At 47.6% G+C, this 21808-nt stretch overlaps 1 protein-coding gene across 3 annotated transcripts in view; it reads left to right on the top strand.

Annotated features, from left to right (window-relative positions):
• The window catches only part of runx3 (RUNX family transcription factor 3), a 58430-nt gene extending 45854 nt beyond the window's left edge, over positions 1 to 12576 (top strand). For all 3 annotated transcript variants that reach the window (XM_076299632.1, XM_076299630.1, XM_076299631.1), the window contains 2 exons: positions 3260 to 3334; positions 9057 to 12576. In XM_076299632.1, the coding sequence (XP_076155747.1) occupies positions 3260 to 3334; positions 9057 to 9586 (605 nt within the window). In that variant the 3' untranslated portion in view covers positions 9587 to 12576. The remainder of the gene's footprint in view (positions 1 to 3259; positions 3335 to 9056) is intronic.
• The last annotated feature ends 9232 nt before the right edge of the window (positions 12577 to 21808 follow it).

The raw sequence follows: 21808 nt of genomic DNA, 5'->3' as shown, positions 1-21808 counted from the left end.
TCTCTCTTCAAAAAAGTATCATCTGAAATGATCAACATAACAAAAAATATGAATACATTGTGGGGGGGGGGGGGTGATGACAGCAATTTATACTGTATGTGGAATGAGATGATAGATAGTTCAGTGAGGTCTATCTGTAATGAGAGATGTGACAAACAAGGCCAATGACAGACTTCCACCAAGAAAGGAGACGAGGAAAGAGAGGAGGAGGAGAGAAGAGAAAAGAGGAGAGAGGAAAGTAGAGGAGGAGGAGAGAAGAGAAAAGAGGAGAGAGGAAAGAGAGGAGGAGGAGAGAAGAGAAAAGAGGAGAGAGGAAAGAGAGGAGGAGGAGAGAAGAGAAAAGAGGAGAGAGGAAAGCAGAGGAGGAGGAGAGAAGAGAAAAGAGGAGAGAGGAAAGAGAGGAGGAGGAGAGAAGAGAAAAGAGGAGAGAGGAAAGAGAGGAGGAGGAGAGAAGAGAAAAGAGGAGAGAGGAAAGCAGAGGAGGAGGAGAGAAGAGAAAAGAGGAGAGAGGAAAGAGAGGAGGTGAGGGGAGTGGAGAGGAAAGCATAGGAGGGGGCTGAGGCGTGGGCCCTGGAAGAGGGTGTTTTTTGACCTTCATGTTTCTTTTTACTAATGTTTTAAGCGGGAGTGCATAAGACATATCAAATGTCCCGTATAAGCTAAATGGTGGCTGTGATCCCTTCTTCCGGCACCTAAACACTCCCCCCCACCCCTCTCTCTCTCTCTCTCTTTCTCTCTCTCTCTCTCTCTGTCGACGCCCAGGGCCAGAGCGAAACAGGAAGCCGGCACAAGGCCCGGCATTCAGAGTGTCTCAATGACATGCTTCATTATGGTGGGCGCGTAGCACACCCCTTTGCAAATGCGGCCGCCATCTTGGCTCCGCAGCCCTTTCATCTCTCCGGCCAGCGCTGTAGTTCACAAGGCCAAGGCCTGTTTATTTGGGTCCGCTAGCATCCAGCCCCGTCAGCCTAATTCGCTCATCTGTGTGTGATGCTTGCTTCATCAGCTGACATATGCTAACGCCGCCCTTCAAGCGTCTGAACACACTACGCAACATTAATATTTCTGTTTTTTGTTTTTTTCATTTGTATCTTTTTTTTTATCCTTTTAGCCCCGCCCCTGAAGGGACGATCTTAATAACAGCAGTAATCTGTAGCGCCGCTATTGACGTTGTCCCCCGGCCAATCAAAATATTTGAAGGAAATGTTTATTTTCTTGAAGGAATGGCGGCAGCTGCAGTGTGCCACTGGTGAATAAGCCCATTTATGTGTAAGAATTTGCCATTGTGGAGAGAGGTGCTCGAGAGAGCCTAGTCGAGGAATCAGAGCAGAGCCATTGAGGGAACACAGACGCTTACAGCCGTGCTTGATGTGTGTGTGTGTGTGTGTGTGTGTGTGTGTGTGTGTGTGTGTGTGTGTGTGTGTGTGTGTGTGTGTATGTATGAGAGAGAGAGAGAGAAAAAGAGAGAGATAGTGTATGGATTTAGTGTAGACGGGTGCAAGTGTGCTCAGTTTTGTGTGTCTTTATATAGCGCAGTGTTTGCAGAGTGGTGTCTATGTGTGTGTTTGTGTGTCCGTGCGTGTGTCCGCGTCTGTGTGTGTGTGTCTGTGTGTGAGTGTGAGTGTGAGGGCTTAAGGTCGATGTGCCTGTGGGTGGAGTAGTGGCTTGGATTCCCACAGTGTTTGACGGTACGTGATGGTTGGCTTGTAACAACTAAGCCATCTCCGACCCAGAGCAAACAGCCGCTATTTGCATGTCAAATTGGCACATCCCTGCGGTGTGGCCGTTGAGTGTGAAGCAGAGTCCCACACGCTCCCACACACCACTTATTTCACTTTTTCTTTTACCCCTTAGATCAACTGGTATCCTATCACACACACACACACACACACACACACACAGTCACATGCAAACTTAAAAGCCCCAAAATATCTCCTCAGCTCTCTGTTCATCACATCACAGGCCAGTAAGACTTCTCTGCCCCCCCATCCTCTCTCTCTCTCTCTCTTTCTCTCTCTCTCTCCATCTCACTTTCTCTTTCTTCCTCCTACCCTTTTCTTCCTCTCCCTCTGCCTCACTCTGTCTGTCAAATCAAATCAGATCAAACCTACAGCGCTGCATTGGCATGAGCGAATGACTTTTGGTTGCCAAAACCATATGTATAGGACATAAAAGAGTAGAGCTTTCTTTCCCCCTCTCTCTCTCTATATATACACCTATCATTCTTAACCCCCCTTCTCTCCCTCTCTCTCTTTCTCACCATCTCTCTCTCTCCTTCTCTTTCTGTGCCCCTTGTGCTGAGTCAGCCCTGTCAGCAGCCTCCAGCTCCACACAATGCTCCTCTGAAACGTTGGCCATGGAAGGATCTGGTGTTTTTGGAAGCACTTAAGGCGGAATCCCAGAAAGCCTTTCATATCTGGAACACAACACAGAGTTTTTCACACACACACACACACACACACACACACACACACACACACACACACACACACACACATGCACAGACACACACACACACACACACACACACACGTAAACAATGCCAAATGACAAAATACACTCTGGTAGAGCGATACACAGGTGTGTCCCAACACACTTAATTTATGACCCTTGTTTCCCAACAACAACAAACCATTCTCATCAGAGTCAGAGCAGTGGAAAGTTTCAAACACGCCGCACACACACGCACACGCCTGGTCCCCCCTGACAGTGCGGCAGGAATGCGGAATAGGTATGTGCCGTTTAGAACGTGATGCCAATAACACCAGGAATGTGCGGCCTTCCCCCAACCACGGCAGCACGATAAGGCATAAACATGACCACTGTGACGTGTGGAGAGGGAACTGAGGCCCACCCTGCCACATGTGGGAACGTGTGTGTGTGTGTGCGTGTGTGTGTGTTTGTGTGCGGTTGTGTGTGTGTTCATATATGTGTGTAACAATCTAGCAGTCAGCGCGTCACTCCCCAAAACAAGCGTCTGCTGGCAAGACAAAACAAATCAAAATTAGTGTGAACAATCTGAAATGCCTGAATTGTTTGTCATCAGCAGCTTCCATGGAGCAGGTTGAAAAGCCCAGGGGCATTTCTGCATCAGTCAAATGTGTCTGATTGATGTATCAATTACACTCTGTAGCATGCCAGGCGGCCAAGGCCGTAAAGCTTTGAAGTGGAGTGTGGTAGTCCCCACACTAGTGAAAAACAGGGAATGTGCAGGCCTGATCAGTGATCGTTTGTTTCTGTCTGTGCTCTTCTCGTGCAGCCCTGTGGTCAGAGCAGATGGACCCCTCAGGAGGCATGAAGCCCTGTAAGGTGGAGGAGGACCTCCGCTGGACAGGTGAGACATCCGCTGCAACACCACCTCACCACACACACAAACACTCAACACTGAAGTACACACACACACAACATGATCTAGAACATGATACAGGACTTCGTGATTCTATTCATTATGATGTAGAATCGGGCATCAAAATGTGAGTCTACTGATTAAAATGTAGAATCGGGCATCAATAAGTAATTAAAAATGTATTCGATCATTTCTTTTTGAGGAAACTGTAGATGATATGGCTCAGTGAGGTTAGCAGAGGGTGGGAAAGGGGTGTGTTGCACTGGGGTGACAGGCCCAAGTGAGTAAACAGATGTGGTGGCAAGAGGAGAAAGGGGGAGGATATGTAGAGGAGCTGCGGTGTGCCTGCTCGGCGTGGCTCTCTCACTGGCACAGTGCGGTGTGAGTTTTGGCCTTGGCGTATCTTCTGAGGCGTTGGGTTGTGGCCGCGGGCAGTGCTGGTGCTGGCGCATTCCTCCGACGCCCACTCTGCTCCGCCCTCACCCAGCTGGCATCCCTTGCACGCCCCGTGGCAATATGGCCACCGCTTTTCCCGCCAAGGCTGGCCGCACGCCAACGAATACTGAATCATGGCCACACTCCCCTCCTCCTCCTTCACCATCACACGGACATTTGCGTGTGGCACCGTGGGTGGCACTCTGTGACTGACTAATTAAAAATTCCACTCTTTCATTGCCTTCTCTCTCTCTCTCTCTCTCCCTCTCTCTCTCTTTTCCTCTCTTCATGTGTCTGCCCTCTGAATGATTAATGGCCTTGTGAACAGACACATGCGTGAGTTTGAGTTTTCGTAAAGGATCTGTGACTCTCTCGCTCGGCAGTGGCTTCCCTGAGAGAGGAATGGGCTGTTTTCATTTCATGCGATTGCATAACTGCCAAGCAGGATATTTACTAGAGAAAGCAGCCATGGATGTGGAGGCCAGCGAGAGTCACCTGGCCCTACAGAGCTGTTTCAATAACACACACACACATACACACACACACACACACACACACACACACACACACACACAGACACACACACACACACACACACACACACTCACCTAAACACATGCGTACAAATCAAAGATTTGACAGACATTGCATTAATGTGTGTTTGTGTAACACAGACGAGAAGGGGAAAAAAGAGTGAAGGAATGTTGGTAATTCAATGCAGCCTGCAATCATCTCTGTGTGGGTTCCTGTGTGACTTTGTCATCTAGTCTTCTGAGGCAAAGAGCACTCAGCCGTCGTGTGTACTGTAGGTCACCTCCTGCATTCACCTCCACCTGATCCGTCTGTGCCCGGGCGCACCTGCGTGAGCTGCAGAGTGTCGTCCTGAGTCATGCCTGTTGTTTTATACAGCCTCATGTCCATGCGTATCACTCTCAGTAAGATGGGGGGGGGATTTGCATGCGACATGGGGCTGTGGTGGCAGGAGCCCTGGGTGCCTGCACAAACACGCGGCCTTCATTTGTGTTCATTTAAGTCTCCGATTCTTTGGCCTGTGGGAGGCCCGTCATTTCCATCCAGCGCTCCATCTCTGTCTGACCCTCACCAGCCTTCGGCCACGCAGCAAAGCCACTGCAGGACGGGATCATCAGAAGAGAAGAAAGTAAACATGAGCAAACCCACACAGGACACAGATACACATCAATCAGTGCAAACACAAACAGGTTAGCGCTGCATGGAAGTGGCCAGCCACTATGTAATCGCATCTTTCGTTGAGCGTCACGGAGCGTCCAGTTCTCTCTACCAATCCCGCTCTCGGCCACACCACCTCATTTGCCTGGGACACCACGCCACAGCTGTGAGCCATCAAGTCCCCCCAGCCCCGGTTTGCATTGGGGTCGTGTAAACACACTTCACAGGTGAGATCCAGCATTTGCATGGGTGGTCTCGCAGCCCCTCTGTGCACACACACGCCCGGGCCGCGCCCCAGCGCTAGCAACCGAAGGCCGTTTCTAGTGTAGGCAAATGAGGCTAACCTCCGCGCGGACCAGGGTTACACGCTTCAGTGTAGACTAGTGGACTTCTGGGCAAAGCCAACAACCCACTCAGGTGAGAACACACACAGAGATGTATGCAGGTACAGGCCAACGTGCTTACAGGAGTAGGTATATTCTAGATGTGTGAAAATACATATTCATACACGCACACGCACACACACACGCGCACGCACGCACGCACGCACGCACGCACGCACGCACGCACACACACACACACACACACACACACACACACACACACACACACACACACACACACACGCACACACACAAGAGTCAACCACATATTCACAGACTTTGTCAGTTATGACTCCAGAACGCTATGTCCTCTATAAAAATCCCAGAATACTCAGACATCCTCTAAGTAAGAGAAAAGGAGCGAGAGAAAGAGAGAGAGAAAGAAAGAAAGAACGAAAGAAGAAAGAGGGAATAAAAGACTGAAAACAGTCAAACTCTGGAGAAAAGTGAGAAACGGTATGAGTCTGCCACTGAGGAAGAAAGAAACAGAGAAAGGAGAGAGAGAGAGAGAGAGAGAGAGAGAAAGGGGGGAGAGAGGGAACATCCGAGACGGTGGGTCGTGCCAGCTTGCCCTCTGGGGTCCGTCCCCTCTCTGCCGTCCCTACAGCCGAGTCAACACATTTCAGCTGAGCCTAATGGGGATCATGTGTGTGTATGAATGTGTGTGTGTGTATGAGTGTGTATGTGTGTGTGTGTGTGTGTATTTTACCACAAGCTCAGCATTCTGGCGTACACCTAACAGGAACAAAGGAGGTTAGAGAGAGTTCCTTCAAGACCGTTTCAAGGAGGAAAAAAATGCACAGGGTGGATTTCAGACAGCCGGCGAGTGTGTGCCAGTTAGTGTCTGTGGCACTCACAGATTCTCTGATGCCGTGTGCCAGGCTGTGGTTGCCATGGTCCACTTGGACTCTCGCTCAGTCTAAGAGTAGCGCTGCTGCACCTCCCACGATGCTGAGTCGAGTGTCCACTCACTGTCCATAATGGAGCCAGACAGCTCAGCTGAATGGGACTCGGGTGAGGTGCTACTTAGTGTCACCTCAGCCTCCCCCCTCCACACACACACACACACACACACACACACACACACACAGTCTCTCACACCCTCCAGACCCCCACACCCTCCCCGCCTTGTCCTGGCAGTGAGCCCACATTCTGCTGGCGACGGGCAGGGAGAGCGAGCGGGAGCTTTCCGGGAGTCCGCGAGGAATTAGCAGAGCCGACTCCTCTTTTCCCGAATCAACAGCAGCTGAAAGCTCAGATTTTCCTTGCGTGAAATCAGATACGAGCCCCCCGCTCTTGTGCCTGCTAGACTCTGGAAACAGAAAAAAAAGCAGAGCACACCCACCCCCCCCCTTCTCTCTCTCTATCCCTCTCTCTCTTTCATTCTTTCACTACAACTCACTCCTCCCTTTACTTTCAAAAAAGAAAGAAGAGAATTTCAACTGTAGAAAATGTTCTGGAGAAAAAGGAAAACAGCAGCCGTGGAAATTGCAAAGGAACTGGCTTTTTTTCCCTTCTCTGTGCGCCTGAAAACGGACCCAGTTCTCCAGACGTTTCAACGAGGCTGTGGCACGCAAGTTCGGCATCCTCCACCCCTCGGGGCGGTGGCATGCGAGCGCTTGCTTTCACACAAATACAGCCCTCTCTTTCTTCCTCTCTCCCTCTCTTTCTTCCTCTCTCCCTCTCTGCCCTGCGCCTTCCCAGCATCCTCTGGGAGAGCGTGGGCACGGCTACTCTCCTGCCCCACTGTCAGCAGGCAGGCAAACAAGCTAAATATGTCACAGACAGGTGTAAAGGTGTGTGCATGTGTGTGTGTCTGTGTGTGTATCTGTGTGTGTCCGTGTGTCTGGGTATGTTTGTATGTCTGTGTGTGTGTGTGTGTGTTTGCACTGTCTGTGTTTGTATAGATATAGATATGTTTGTGTGGTCATTGTTAGTGTGTATGTATGTGTGTGTGTGTGTGATGATGTTTGTGTGTGTGTGTGTGTGTGTGTGATGGCATACAGCCCACAGGTGCAGAGATTCGCGTCACACCTGCTCGCATGTTGACCCATGTCTGGTCATTGACGCACAGGACATGAAACCCAAACCAGTTCCAGACCTCAATTACCTGTTACTTCACCACACTCTCATTCCTAAGCCCACCAGACAGAGAGAGTGATAGAGAGAGAGAGAGAGAGAGAGAGAGAGAGAGAGAGAGAGAGAGAGAGAATGAGACAGAGAGATGAGTACTGGTAAGTGAGTGCGACAAAGATGGTGAAACTCAGTGGTTAAAGAATCTCTCATGTGATGATTAGTCCACAAGCACCAATGTGCAGATTCTTAGGTGAAGAGGAGCCAAAACCCCTTTTCCCTGTTGTCAGTCTTGGGTGCATGGACATCAGATGTACAGTAAGCTCCAAACATGAACTTGAAGAAGTCTGTAGCTGCTGACCTTGAGTTTCAGACCAGAACACCATTATCTCCATACAGCAATCTTGTGATCACTGTCCCTCTGGACACTACACTCCCTGCAGTTCCTGCAGACTTCAGCAAGGGGTCAGCAGAGAGCAGTTTCACAATACCCCCTGTGCTAGATGAGCACTTAAGTTGCATATTTAGCAGCACATGATAAATACAGTCTTTAGCATCCCACAATGGTTAGTCAGCACTTTGGCATGGGCGGGCTGTTTGCGTTAGCAGTTCCATGGAAATCATAAAACGTAAGTCATTACTGGGTTGATGGTTTAACAGTACTAGGCTCCAGGTTGGAGCATGTTCCTCTCGGCTCCTGGGGCGTCTGGCCTCACCTCGTTTGCTCCCTGTATGAATATGAAGCGCTGGAATGCCGAAGGTGAGAGATCACACAGGATCTTAGTGCTACCTGTCCCAAGGATGATTTAATGAACAGTTACCCAGACAGGTAGACTAATAATGTCTATTCACACTTCCCTCACACACACACACACAACCTGTATGATTTATGAAGGAGCGCATGCTGCCAACTGCGCTATCAATGTATACAGTGAGCCATGTGTGCAGACAAGGCCGGCTTTTCAACTAACATAGGGTGAAAGTATGTTGCTCAGTCTAGTTTGTCAGGATGTCTGGGTAAAAGCAACTAATAGCTGACAGTCGTCTATTTCAGATCCTGTCTTTATGTTACACAGATGAACAGGGTTGGGTATTTTTTGCTGTTGGACCCAGACTAAGGCTATAGCTTTCCCTGACTTCCTGTTATCAACTTTCACATTCATCAAGCCAAACTTGTCATCAGTCTGTGTCAGTCTACTATTGTCTGTAGCCTCCTTGTCAGATTTGATGCCTGATGTGAGCATTTTAGTATTGCAACATTTTTAACGATTTCCACACCTCCCACCATCTTATACAATTTTATGGCACATGTTGTCATTGTGCCTGATGTATTGTGTGAGCTTGACAGAAAACAAAGTGTTTTCTTCTCTCAGTGTGTTGTCAGCACAGACTTCGATCAAAGTCTGTGGATCAAAGAGTGATGTGTGTTTCTGTTTGAAAATGTAAATATATATATTTATGACATGTATTTCATGCTAAGATTTATTTCCTTATAATCTATTTCAGATTTCCTTTCAGGAACATTCCTACGAACTCTGTTGTATTGTGCTTAGCTTCTCTTCAGCTGGTGTGCACTACTGTTAGCGATTATGCTAATGTATTTCTTCTTGTCCCTGTTTGTTTTCTGTCAGGCACCACCGAGCTGTTCCCTCAGAGGTCCTTCCCGGCCTCCCTGTCCCCCCTGCCCCGCTTCCCTGACCCCCACGTCCACTACCCCGGGGCCTTCACCTACTCGGCCAACCCGTCCAGCACGGCCATCGGTGGCCTGAGCGTCACAGGCATGTCGTCGGCCCGCTACCACACCTACCTGCCGCCGCCCTACCCAGGCAACCAGAACCAGAGCTCCCACTTCCAGGCCAACTCTTCGCCGTACCACCTATACTACGGCACCGGCTCGGGCTCGTACCAGTTCTCCATGGTGCCGGCCAGCGGAGCGGGCAGTGGTGGCGTGTCGGGCGTGGGGGCCGGCGAGCGTTCGCCCACCCGCATGCTGAGCTCCTGCACCGGGGCGTCGGCAGGCAGCGGCAGCGGCAGCCTGATGGGCAACCCCAGCCTGAGCAGCCAGAACGACGGAGTGGACGCCGACGGCAGCCACAGCAACTCACCCACTGCCATGACCGCCTCGGGCCGCATGGACGAGTCCGTCTGGAGGCCCTACTGAGGGCCCGGGTCTGGGGCAAGACTCGGAGGAAGAGAGGAGGAAGAGAAGAGAAGAAGGAGGAAGAGGAGGTGGAGAAAGAGAGAGAGAGAGAGAGATTACATGGTAGTTGAGGGAGGGGTGGAGAAATGAGTTTGAACGCAGAAGTTAGATTATGTAAATGTTTGAAAGAAAAAAAGCAACCAAAAAAAATTGCTGCATGTTTTGTGTGTCAGTTTGTCTCTTAGCCTTCCCCACTCTGCTTTTTTTGTGTCGGTTCAAAGTATCTGATGGAACAATTCATTTGCATTCTGAGTTGTTTCAAATACTCATTATGTCCTTTGAAAAAAAAAAAAACTTTCTGACTCTCCTCTTGACCGAAGAGCATTGACTCGATTGGACAGCCACAGCAAAAGAAAGATGAACTGTATATAGATGGAAATGGTGCGAGTAACAGCTATAGTAATATATCCACAACTCTTTTGAGATGTCTTGAAAAATGAAATAACCAAAGACTGCATCTCCCAAAATGCTTTGCCTTCCAGGATCCTCGCAGCAGAACAATTACCTTGTCCTTGTACATTGACTGTGTTACTTCACCTTCCATGGAGGAGCCATTGATCTGTCACATGAAATGGAACTGTTGCCTCCATGCCAATGTTCTGTACCTATTTTGATGTAAGGAGAATAACATGTCTCTCCAGGATAATGCCTCTTCTCCTATCCTGAATGCCAGCAGTCCATAGAATGCAGATCAGATTGCTTGCAATGCATTTGAAATTAAGATGGCACACACGTCGGTAACAGCACACAGTTTTCTGTATCTTAGTCACCGGGTATCCTTTTGTTCTTGTCCCACATGCAGCACAGTAATATGTAACATAAGAATTTTCTAAGAGCGCAGCCACTTTTACAAGACGGGTTCAATAGACACTCCTAAGTATTTAAGAACCTGAGAGAAAGAGTGTAGCCTTTGTGGATTTTTTCCCAGAAGTATGGAGAATTTATGGCCCACGGATATTAATAATCAACATTTTTCAGATTTCAGATTTGATTTGCTGTTTCGGTATCACAAGTTCTACTATTTGTCATGTTTATTTTTAACTGAATAATGTGGGATTTTTTTTATTTATTTGAGCCAATTATTGTGTTCCTGTGTGTTTCTGGGTCATTCTTTCCTGATTTACTTTTTTCTCCTTTTTTCTTTATTTTCATTTAATATAAAGTTTTGCTACTGTAATATATTACTTTAAATTATAAAAAACATGTTTTTAATGTAATGTTATTTTCTGATTTAGCTTCGATGCACTAAAAGTGTTATTTAAAAAAAAGAAAAAAAATAGGTCATTGTGAACCACAAAATAGCAATTTCCAAGCTTTCTTCGCTAGCCAAGCCTAAGTGTATAACCACAAACTTCCCAGAAATCCTAGCACCATGCCCTGACCTTGCTTCTCTTAATAGAAAGCAGCCACATTGTGGGATGATGCAAAACTGACCACACTTTCCTGTCCCACTTTCCGTGTTCAAGAGTCCTGCATTGACTGCCCCGGCCTTGTTGGCCGACGCTATCTCACGAAAATCACACATCGGTGTTCAAAAGTAGCTCACAGCACATACATCCCCAGTTGCCTTTTTATTATTTTCCATTGGAGCTTTTGAAACTCCAGACGATAATTGGTTGTATTGAAAAAAAGTAGCAAATCACCACAATGGGAAGGATAAAGTGGACAAGTGACACACATGCACAGGGACTAAATGCACTCCAGGTGTGAATGGGAACAGCCCCCCCTCCTTCCATCACTCCTGATGCCTTTCCCATGCCCATGTTCCAACACACCTGATCCCTGTGCCTGGGGGGTAGGGGTGGCAAAGGACTGAAGATAGCACACAGTGAGAGAGAGTGAGAGAGAGAGAGAGAGAGAGAGAGAGAGAGAGTGTGTGTGTGTGTGTGTGTGGTGTGATGTGTGTATATGGTGTGGTGTGTGTGTGTTTATGGTGTGTCTAAGGAGTAGGGTATTATGTAGAGACACACATATCTGCTTACATGCAGCCGGGTGCCACAGGGCAACCTCCTGGCCAAACGCATGCCCACTGCAGGGGCCTCTGTCTGTTTTTGATTTGTTGGGCCCTTTGATGCCATTATTGAGGCTGATTACCCCCTTCTACCCCATTGTAGTTTGCACATAACTAATGGCAGGGGGGCGAAGAGGGCCATGCTGTAACTGATGAACAGATGAGATGGTCTGAGGGAGCAAGGGAGCTCAGCACTCGGGACATGAAGTCAGGTCTCATGCGTTACAGGCCTGCCAGAGGGAAGGGCGTGGGTCCTGGGACAGGATGAGAGGGGAGAGGGGTACAGGTGTCCTCCAGGAGAACCTTTGTCACAGGACATCCATCATGAGTGAAGCTCAAACAAGGACCGGCTCTAGTTCCCACTCCTAAATCACTGTGTAAATAGTAAATATGAGAAAAGTCTACTAGACAATCAAACGTTCTTAGCGGTTTGCCATCAGATCATCCTCAATTTCTCTCAATCCATCAGGCGGAAACAATCTTATTTAATAGGGATTAGAAGACTTGTGCTTTGTAACAATCACTTACTGTGCTTGTACTTTTTGCCATCTGTGCTGTAATGAAGTGAAGGCAAATGGAGAAGCCATGTCAAAGGCCATGTTGCACAACAATAGATCCAAAGGTTGGGTGTAATTATTTATTTTCTATTGAAACTTTCTGGTAAACCTTGCATTATATGCTTGCTGAGATGCAACAGGTCTGAATTTTGAGATGTCTTGGTTCCAACATGGCATCCTGTGAAGCTTAGCTTATGAGGACAAGAAGCACAACTAGATTCTAACTGTATCACATGTGGGACAAAAAAGCACAATGGGTTCTTCTGAAAGAACATGTCCTCCCTTTCATCCAATGTACATTGTAATTTTGTCAATGCTTATGTTATGTGCAAATAATGTAGTTTTGTTTTGATGCATTTTAATTAAAAAAAACTCACAAATTTCTGCTTGTACTACTTGCCTTCTATGTGCTTTGTCTCCTACCATACGAGTAACTCACACATTGCCAATGGCAACACATTAACTCTTTTATTTATTTAACTTTAGCCTAAGCATTTACTCTCCAGACTGAGTTCCCTGTTGAATGTTTATCAGACTTGACGCTGCCTGTGTTCACTCCATATTCTGGCATAAACACACCAAGCCATACAGCATAAGCAGTGAAGTGGTCTGTGTTTGCTTGAAAATGAACTAAACTGATGACAAAGAATTTTCTTTCCGTTTCATTGAAATTAAATAGGACAGCTTTGCTGGGTTTTGGAAATGTAATATTGTAAAATCCCAGCACCATAGACTATGTGGTTAATGCAATGACAAGTATTGAGTAGTGATCGCAAGCTGATTATAAAACATCTCCCCTGGGTTGCCATCAGTTAAAACAGAATTGGAGCGAAGAATATGTACAAACTGAAACTTCCAAACTGATCTGGAACCAGTTATTTTGTTCCCTCCTAAATTAAAATTTCAAGCTTCTAGTCAGCAAATCAGCGGGGCTCCATACACCTGCTGTTTAAATAATCCGTGTGCCTCCTATTAATTCCACTGTGCCACATCGCTGCCGCTGGTGGGGACGACGCAGCTGTCAACACATGGCGGCGGCAAGCCCCGATGTCCATAAAAACTCGCCCCTGGAATCTGACACCAAGCCCACCACGTCCACTCAACCCATGTCAGCAAGTTGTCACTTGTTAAAATACGTGAAGAGAGGGAGGAGAGCATCCAGCATCCCATTTTTCCACCATTCTGTTTGTTTTTCCATTCAAAACTATTTCATATTTCTTAAGAGTGATGGGTTGGGTGCCCGTGGTGACCAACTGAGTTGGCACGACGGTGCTGGACATTCCAGCCACAGCATTCCGAATAGCAGTTATGAGGTGTTTACTTTGGGCTTTATTCATTGCTTTGTTGTTAACTGTTTTTGGAATTTCAAAATCCACAGATGCATTGACTCCCCCCATTCCTATAAAACCGATTCTCCCATTCCCACTCAGCCGTTCCCTTTAAGTTCAAATTAGTTCCCTAAATCTGACACTGCTCTTGTGTTTCTTCCATCTTCTTCCTTCTGTCGTTATCTCCCCCTCTCTCTCTCTCTCTCTTCTCTTTTCATCCATCTTTCAAACTCCTCTCATCATTGCCGCTTTGTGTTCGTCAGTAGGGCAGCCTTGGCACAGTAACAAAGTGCTGGGACGGACCCACGCGTGCGAGGGGAGAACTGCATTTAATTAGCCGGAGCGCAACCCCCTCCAGGCAGACATGAGTAACACTTCACCCGCTGAGGGATTCTCACAGAGCTGCGTGATAGCATTGGATCAGACAGAAGGGGCCACAATCAATCTACACTGTGGCCTTTGACGTGTCATATTCCATTTCAGCATCACTGTCGGCTGCGAGTTCCCCCCAAACTTCTCCCCGTTTCACCAAAACTGTTATGGCACTTCTGAGGAACGAGTTTCATCCTAGGCGCAATATTGAAGTTCACAGGAGTGCTGCACATGGCCCAGGAAAACTGGTGTTTGGCGTCTGCTCTGCGCCGCATGTTGTAACTTCTCCAGCCTCGATTGTCGGAACACTTCCTGACTTTTCATCGCCATATTCCAGTTGTCTCGCACGGCCTGCGCTGCAGAGGGAGTGGAGCACGAAAGACAGGATGGTAAGCTTTCAATTAGCCATAGGGCTCAGGAGAATTCCTCTTTCTCTCTTCACACACTGGGATCTGTGGCTCCGTGAGACCTCTTCTCTCTCTCTCTCCCTCTCTCAATCTCTCTCTCTCTCACTCTCTCACACACACACTCACACACACTCACACACACGGATACATACACATGGGGACCAGAGTGCTTCCATCTGGCCTTCGCCACTATCACACACATCCCAGATCCCCTAGTGCTGTGTGTTGTCATGGTGTTCTTCCTGTGATCCGCTCTCTGCTCCCCTTGTGTTCATGCTGCTCATCTCCACAGTGCTGAGGAGCCCTGGTGTTAGTGAGGAGCCCTGGTGTTCTCAGTGAGGAGCCCTGGTGTTCTCAGTGAGGAGCCCTGGTGTTAGTGAGGAGCCCTGGTGTTCAAAGGGAGAGAGCTGGAGAAAGCACCTATCGTCTGTATGGCTCTCTTTTGGACCGGAGTGAACCCAGGAGTGGATACACATGCAGGCGCACACACATACACACACACGCAAATGCATGCAAACACATGCACACACACACACACACACACACAGACACACACACACACACACACACACACACACACACACAGATACACACACACACAGGCACACGCACACACACACACACGCATAACCAAATGCACCAGATCAGTTTCATTTAGCTGAATGATTTTCCTCCATGGTCATGAAATCATGGTTACATGAACTGCTGTCCACGTGGACTTAAAAGCCTTAGGGATTGTCATTATAATCACCACTGGCTTCTTTAACCCTCATTCACTGTATAATGTCACAGCAATTGTTCCTAATTTGGGGAAATGGGAACCCAGGCATCAGTGAGTAATATGGTGGAAAAAACACAGATGATTCTGGAAATAGTGTCGATCGTTAAAGCGCTCTCCCTCGTTCTCATGGACAGCACTTCCTGGGTCGGGGCGGCCCAGCGGTACCTGCATACGAAAGCCATTAGGAGCGCTGTGCACGGACTGACCCCTCTCCTCCCAGCACTCCGTGAGAAGGCCCGGCGAGCCAGAACCGGTTTGGTTCGGGTGCCTACGAGAAAGGACTATTTTTTAACTGGACCCCTTTTTTGGTGGGAAAAGAGGCTGCCGTCCAGATTCACGGTTCCCACAGAGTGACCGCGAGAGAGGCCAGGGGGCTACGAGAACGGTGATGCAACACTTCTCACATCGCGGTCTGTAGGGGGAGGGGGGTGACAGAGGACATGATTATGAGAGAGATAAGTCTGTAGAGAGAGGGAGAAAGGAAAGAGAGGGGAGAGAGAGAGAGAGAAGATGAAGGGATACATGAGGACAAAAAGAGAGTCAAAATGAATTAGGGGGACAGGATGTAAGAAGGGACAGAGAATAACCAATGCACAAGGGAGTGATGGACTCTGAAGATGATTTTTATGAGCAATCAGTGAAGGTAGTTTCTCAGTGAACCCTCAGAAACCGCTGGTCTTTTCTTTGCAGCTTTCCTCTTGTTCCCACAACAGAGCTGTTCTCAGAAGTGTCCAGCTCTATTTCTCTACAACACTGTCATGACGGGTGACGTTTTTTTCCTAAAGGAATCGCATTCGGGCGACTTCTCTCATGGAAGACATCCTTGAGCAACTAAAATACAATCGATTTCAAATGAATGGAAACAAAATCAAATAAATGCCAAGCATTATTAACGCTCTCTTAATGCTAACACATGATCCAGTTCTGCGAATTCTAACACAAGCACCAAACAGTGACGCCTGTGACCTCATGCAGCCTCAGATACCACAGAAATTAGATGTGCGTTCAGATAGAATTAAGGGCCGGTACAAAAGAAATAAATCATTCTACAGCTCCAGAGGCAACAGCGAGAGAAGATATGTTTGAAAATCATGTGGATAAATAACCAGAGTGGCCACACCACAAACCTAACAATACTGGACAGTCCAGCAGCAGTGGAAACCCCAGAAACACTGGAAATAATAAATTCCACAATTAACAATAAATGGACAATACATTAAAAAAGGTTCATCTCTTATTGTATTTGTTTACATTTACCTGTCTGTCTCCAAAGAAAGACTGCATTATGAATATGCTGGCAGTGCTGGTTCCTTTTTTCCAAAATAACATGAGTAAATAATATCTTCTAAATTTAGCCTGATATTAATTATGACCCCAGGTCTATGCACTTTTTAATGTTCTCATAAATCATAGAATTATGGGTGAATGCCCAAAGACAGAAATGAAATGGCTTTCCTACTTTTGTTTTCCCGGAAAAGGTTATTGGGACGCTTTTCTCACAAAAGTTCCATGAGAATCAACAGAAGCAGTTCTGTTTTCTCACATGCAAAAAAAACTTGATAACGACGATAACAGTACCCTCGGAGAATAGACAGGGTCCATATTTCAGCACAAGCCTATAATCTCCCTCTCCCTGTGTGTGACTATTTGTGTGTGTGTGTGTGTGTGTGTGTTTGTGTGTGTGTGTGTGTATGGAGAGAGAGAGAGAGAAAGAGAGAGAGAGAGAGAGAGAGAGAGAGAGAAGGATGGAGAGAGAGACAGAAAGAGTTTGTGCCAGTGCGTTTTGGGGGCCTCCCACTATTAGCTGTGTTGGGGAGGAGAGACAGGGCAAGCAGGGGGGCCATTTCCCCCACACCCACTCACTCTCACTCACTCGCTGTGTGGAAATGGGGCTCCCTGTGGACATGGGCTCTGGGAATCGGGGCTCCGGTGAAGTCAGCCAGCAGTCCCCAGCTCTGGGAATGAGGCGTCCGTATTCGCCCCCCTGAACTGAGGATTCCCTCACCTAATATCCCGTCATCAATATCGGCTTCAGCATTTTCAACTCACTTGGCCATAGCACTGTGACTGTAGTAAGGGTTTAAGAAAAATATCTAGGGGAGACTTTTTGAAGGTTGCCTTTTTCCAACTTCAGTCACTGTAGTGAAGTTGGTGCCTTACTTCATCTACTATTATCAAACAAAATACATGCTACCACACACCATGTCTCCCAAAGACCAAGGTTTTGTTTATTATTTATTTTATACCCCAAAATTTGAATAGTAAAATTCAAACAATGAACAATGTAAACAGCTTTTTCCATAAAATGCTGTTCAATATCGTCACTCTGAGGGTCTCAAAAGCACTTTGTTGTGCCCTTAGTGCAATAAACTGTGTCGTTTACATTTGTCCTCTCCTCATCTCCCTAAAGCTGGTGGTATGGATGAAAGACAGGTAGGATGTTTTAGCACCAGTAACGAGCGGCTCCTTTGGTCTGCTTTTTTTTTATCACCCCGGCGGCTGTGCTGTAGAGGAGGGCCCCTGGCAGACGAGGCCGCAGGCCCACAAGCCCATTAAGCTGTGCCCTGACACTGAGGCGGGCAGGGAAGCCGCACGGTCATCTGTGTCTGCTTCCCATGCTGGTGCCAACCAGGCTGAGGCTGCTTCAAGACAGCTGCTCATTTTCTCTCTTCATATCTCCTGTTTTCCCCATCTCTCTCTCTCTCTCTCTGTTGCCTCATTCTGTCTGAGTCGCTCTCTGTCTCCAATTTTCTTCATCCCTCTTTCTCTCTAACATTTACTATCTTTTCAATCACTCACTCTTTTCTCCTCGTTCTTTCTCTCTTTTATCTTCTCTCTCCACCACTCTCTCCATCTCTTTGTCTCATTCCTTCTGCATTTCTCTCTCTCTCTCTCCCTCATTCACTACCTCCCAACCTCATTGACTCAGCGGTGGTCTACAGACCTAATGGCCCATGGCCTCTCATCATGGATGACTCAGTCTGACCGTTCAAAACAAACTGGGCCCCACGGGGCGGCCCACTAACAGCAAACAACAACAGCGTCATTAAACCGTCTTTAGCCCAAGAGCCGGCTGAGTTTGTGTACAATGTGTGTCTCCGTCTCAGCTGTTTAGATTTACGAAAACCTCGGAGGAACATAAACAGGCGTTTTTTCCCCTTCAATTTAAGCACCGCGAGAATGAATGTGGTAAAAACACTCCATTGTGCCTGAAAGTGAAAAACAGCAAACATCCACCATTTCTTTTCCTGTCTCTCAAACTCATGCAGTCTCTCTTTCTTTTCTCTCCCCTCCCTTCATCCTGTATCTTTTTATCTCTCTCTTTATTCACACTCACGCTCTCAAATCACATTCGCATTATCACTTCCAGTCTGTCTACATATTTCCCATCAATATCTCTTATCTCTTTGCTCTTTGTTTTTCTCCAGCCTACTTATCTTCAGCCGTTTAGACTTTCTAATTTCATTGGCTCCATGGCCTCTGGCTAAAAAACCCTAACGTTTCAAATAGTTTCTTGATCATCGAGCAGGCACCTTGGAGTTTATTACCAATCAACCGCAGTCACTCTTTGAAGTGGTTTCTGGTTGCAGGCAACTTCTGCCTGTAAGATAAGACAGACAGTGGAGGCATGGATGTCTCTGTGAAGCAACAACACTAACTCATGTCTGTGGTTCAGAGGTTGGTAACACTTTAATGTCCATCTGTCTGAAAAAAAGGAGCCTCTCTTCTCACATTTTATAAGTAGATAAACTACAGGACAGAGTGAGGTAGGCATGTGTGTGTGGGGGTGCATATAACAGTGTAGAGCGATATACACAGCCATGGCATCTTTGGTAGAGCTTTGCCTGAAGTTATCACCCTACTTATCTGATGGTCCCCTCCCTCGCCCCATATTTTTACCCTGGTTGCCCTGCCACCCACATGTCTGATGAGTGAGGGGCCAGAGGGAGTCGGTTCCCATAATTCCTCTGTGCCCTGTGTCCATCCTCAGGGGTCTTTCCGCCCATATATTGTGTTGTTTTCAGTTTAATGGCCTATCATATTACGTCAGCCTTGGCTAAGGTGTGTAGCTATTGTTTGTGTGTGTGTGTGTGTGTGTGTGTGTGTCTGTGTGTGTGTCTCTGTGTGTATCCTGTTGTCTCAGAAATCAGACACCTAAAAGACAGTAAAGTTTTTCCCCCCTATTGTTTTTGCCCACGAGGCACAGAACACAGAGAGTGTGGGGGGTGGGGGTGAGGGCAGGACAGAAATGGCTTTTTTTCAAGGGCTCAGTCTGTACGAAAGAATTCATATTTAGGAATAATTGCTCTTAAGTGGGGAGATAAAAAGCATAAAATGGGAGAGGGAACAAAGCCTTCTTGTGGGAGGGAGAGAGGGAGAGAGGAGGCCTGGCGAGGGTAGGCAGGGAGTGTGAGCTGCTGGCTAATGATGAGGGGATTTTCCTGGGAGATGACAGCAAAGGAGGCAGATCACAGTGAAGGGAGGAAAAAAGAAAAGAAACAAAAAAGGAGGGAGGAAAAAGTGCTAATGCCTCAGACCAAGGGGGCAATTACTGCACCTCCCAGACATGGCTCTGGAGCAGAAAGCCAATCTGCCCCTCTGATGGCTCCGGCCTGCGATCACTAGCGCAGCCCATGCAGCTGGGTGAGAGAACACTCTGTTTGGATGCCTCCTCCTCACCTCAGCCCCTCCCTGCGTCAGCCTCGTGAAGTCCCCATGACTGGCGAGTGGCTAACAGGGGCCGAGCCGTGGAGGATTTGGGGTTTGGCTCCCGCGGCACTCTGCCTGCTGGCTCTCTCCTGCGCTCTCTCTCTCTCTCTCTCTCTATCAAGATCTATCTCTCTCTCTCTCTCAGTTGTACGTTATTATTATTATGAGGTGCTGGCTCTTAGACCCCAGGTGGACTGGATCCCCACACACCGAAACGGGTGCCTTTGAGACAGAGCGCAGGCCCGGCTGCACTTACCCTAGTAATGATCCGTCTCCATCTGAACACTTAGCGCCGAGCTCCGGCGGGCCACGGGCCCAGGAAGAAAAGAGGAAAATCGAAGGCCATGTGGGAGAGGCAGAAAAGCTCCGTGATCTCGCTGGCTTAGTGAGAAAACCAGGATTACAGCGACGTCTCTGCGATTCTCAACAAATAGCCTGAGGTCTGCGGCTGTTTCCTTAAGGCGGGCTGGGCTGCAGAGCAGATATTTTGATGTTAAACATGTCTACATTCAAACAGAGCTCTGTGGGTTTCCATTAGGCCATCAGATGTAGCTGCGACTGAGAATGGTCATGTGAGTTGATATTCTGGAGGATTCTCATAATTTGACTCATTGCGATAAGTAATGATCCCTGGTAATGAGAGATGATAAGATAGGCATGATTAGCATGTAGCATTGATCAAACTTGAACATTTACCCTTCTCTGCTGCCAAACAAAAACTGATCACTGAAAACAGCCTGATACAGTTTGTTGCGTGTCTGTTTTTAGTGGTCCTCAGTCTCTGCTCAGGAGTGGCAGAGGGGTTCCTTTTTTCCTGTTCCTGTTTTTTCCCCCCTCTGTAAGTTTTGGAAAAGCCCCCCGTCTTTTCCGGCCTCCCTCCAATTTTCTTTAAATAGTCCCTTAATAGGTTTGATTTCCTACCTCCGGCCCCCGCGCGCAGAGAGCGCCCAGGAGTCTCAGGCCACTGCGGGCGATTAGTACGCTTGGGTGGCTCTCCCGTCTGGGCCCACCATTACGGTCTTTAAAAGCTGTTTATTGGCAGACCTTGGATTCCCATCACTGAAATTGAACTTGAATACAGTCGAATAAACGCCCCCATGCCCTCCCTAGTCACTCATCCACACCATACACACACACACACACACACACACACATGCAGTGAGACATGCATGAGTGGAGTGCAGTGAGACACAAATGTGCATGAGTGGAGACACACACAGACACAGATGTGTGTAATACATCCATTCAAACTCACTCACTTGCACACACATCAAACAGCAAGCTAAATATAAACAAATACTTAGACACATATTTACACTATTTGATTAGAAATTCAAACAATATCAGACATATCAAGCTGAAAGCTCAAATCCCACATTGGCTTATAAACCACCACCTGTCCGAACGCTCACGTTGCCTATAGTCTGCACGCAGCCATCTAGCAGAGCCCACTATTCGCATACAGAACGGGGCAACAGTCAAGCGCTGCCGTCTCGCAACATTATCAGTAAAGGGTTCCAGTCACCAGAAATCAAAACCATTCAGAGACGGGCGGGCAACAAAAGGCCTTTTCTTTTTCGAGAGTCCGCTCATGGAGGGGACCCGTCTGAGGACACAGCGAGGCAGACCAGGCATGAGTAATCGCAGAGGAAATAAGACGTAGCGTCTCGGCAAGGCCGAGGGAGAGAGAGCACCGGCTGCACAGATCTCAAGCCAGGCCATTGTTCGGCACCCCCATTGTTCCATCCTATGCTGTCAAACAGGATTTAGTCAGTGTGAGAACGATTGTTTTTTAGCATCGGTGACGGCGTGCACCGACACACACTTGCTCTGAGTGACAGGGGGATAAAAGACTGTCTCTTTTGACGTCTCCTTTTTTGCATTTGTCCTTTCATCATTTCAGACACACTACCCTAAAATCACCTGTCTGCCTAAAGGTGTGTCTCCACAGCCAGACATCAGGGACTATCCGGAGGTTTTCAAGCAAGGTAGACTACGCTAAAAACTCTGGACTCAT

Source organism: Alosa pseudoharengus, unplaced genomic scaffold (genome assembly GCF_046254945.1).
Source record: "Alosa pseudoharengus isolate Yale_2024_CS ecotype anadromous, Long Island Sound unplaced genomic scaffold, YU_APseudo_1.1 YU_APseudo_1.1_scf_22, whole genome shotgun sequence".
Taxonomy (NCBI): Eukaryota; Metazoa; Chordata; class Actinopteri; order Clupeiformes; family Clupeidae; genus Alosa; species Alosa pseudoharengus.
The sequence above is the reverse complement of the archived record's forward strand: the minus strand, read 5'-3'. Positions and strand labels throughout refer to the sequence as shown.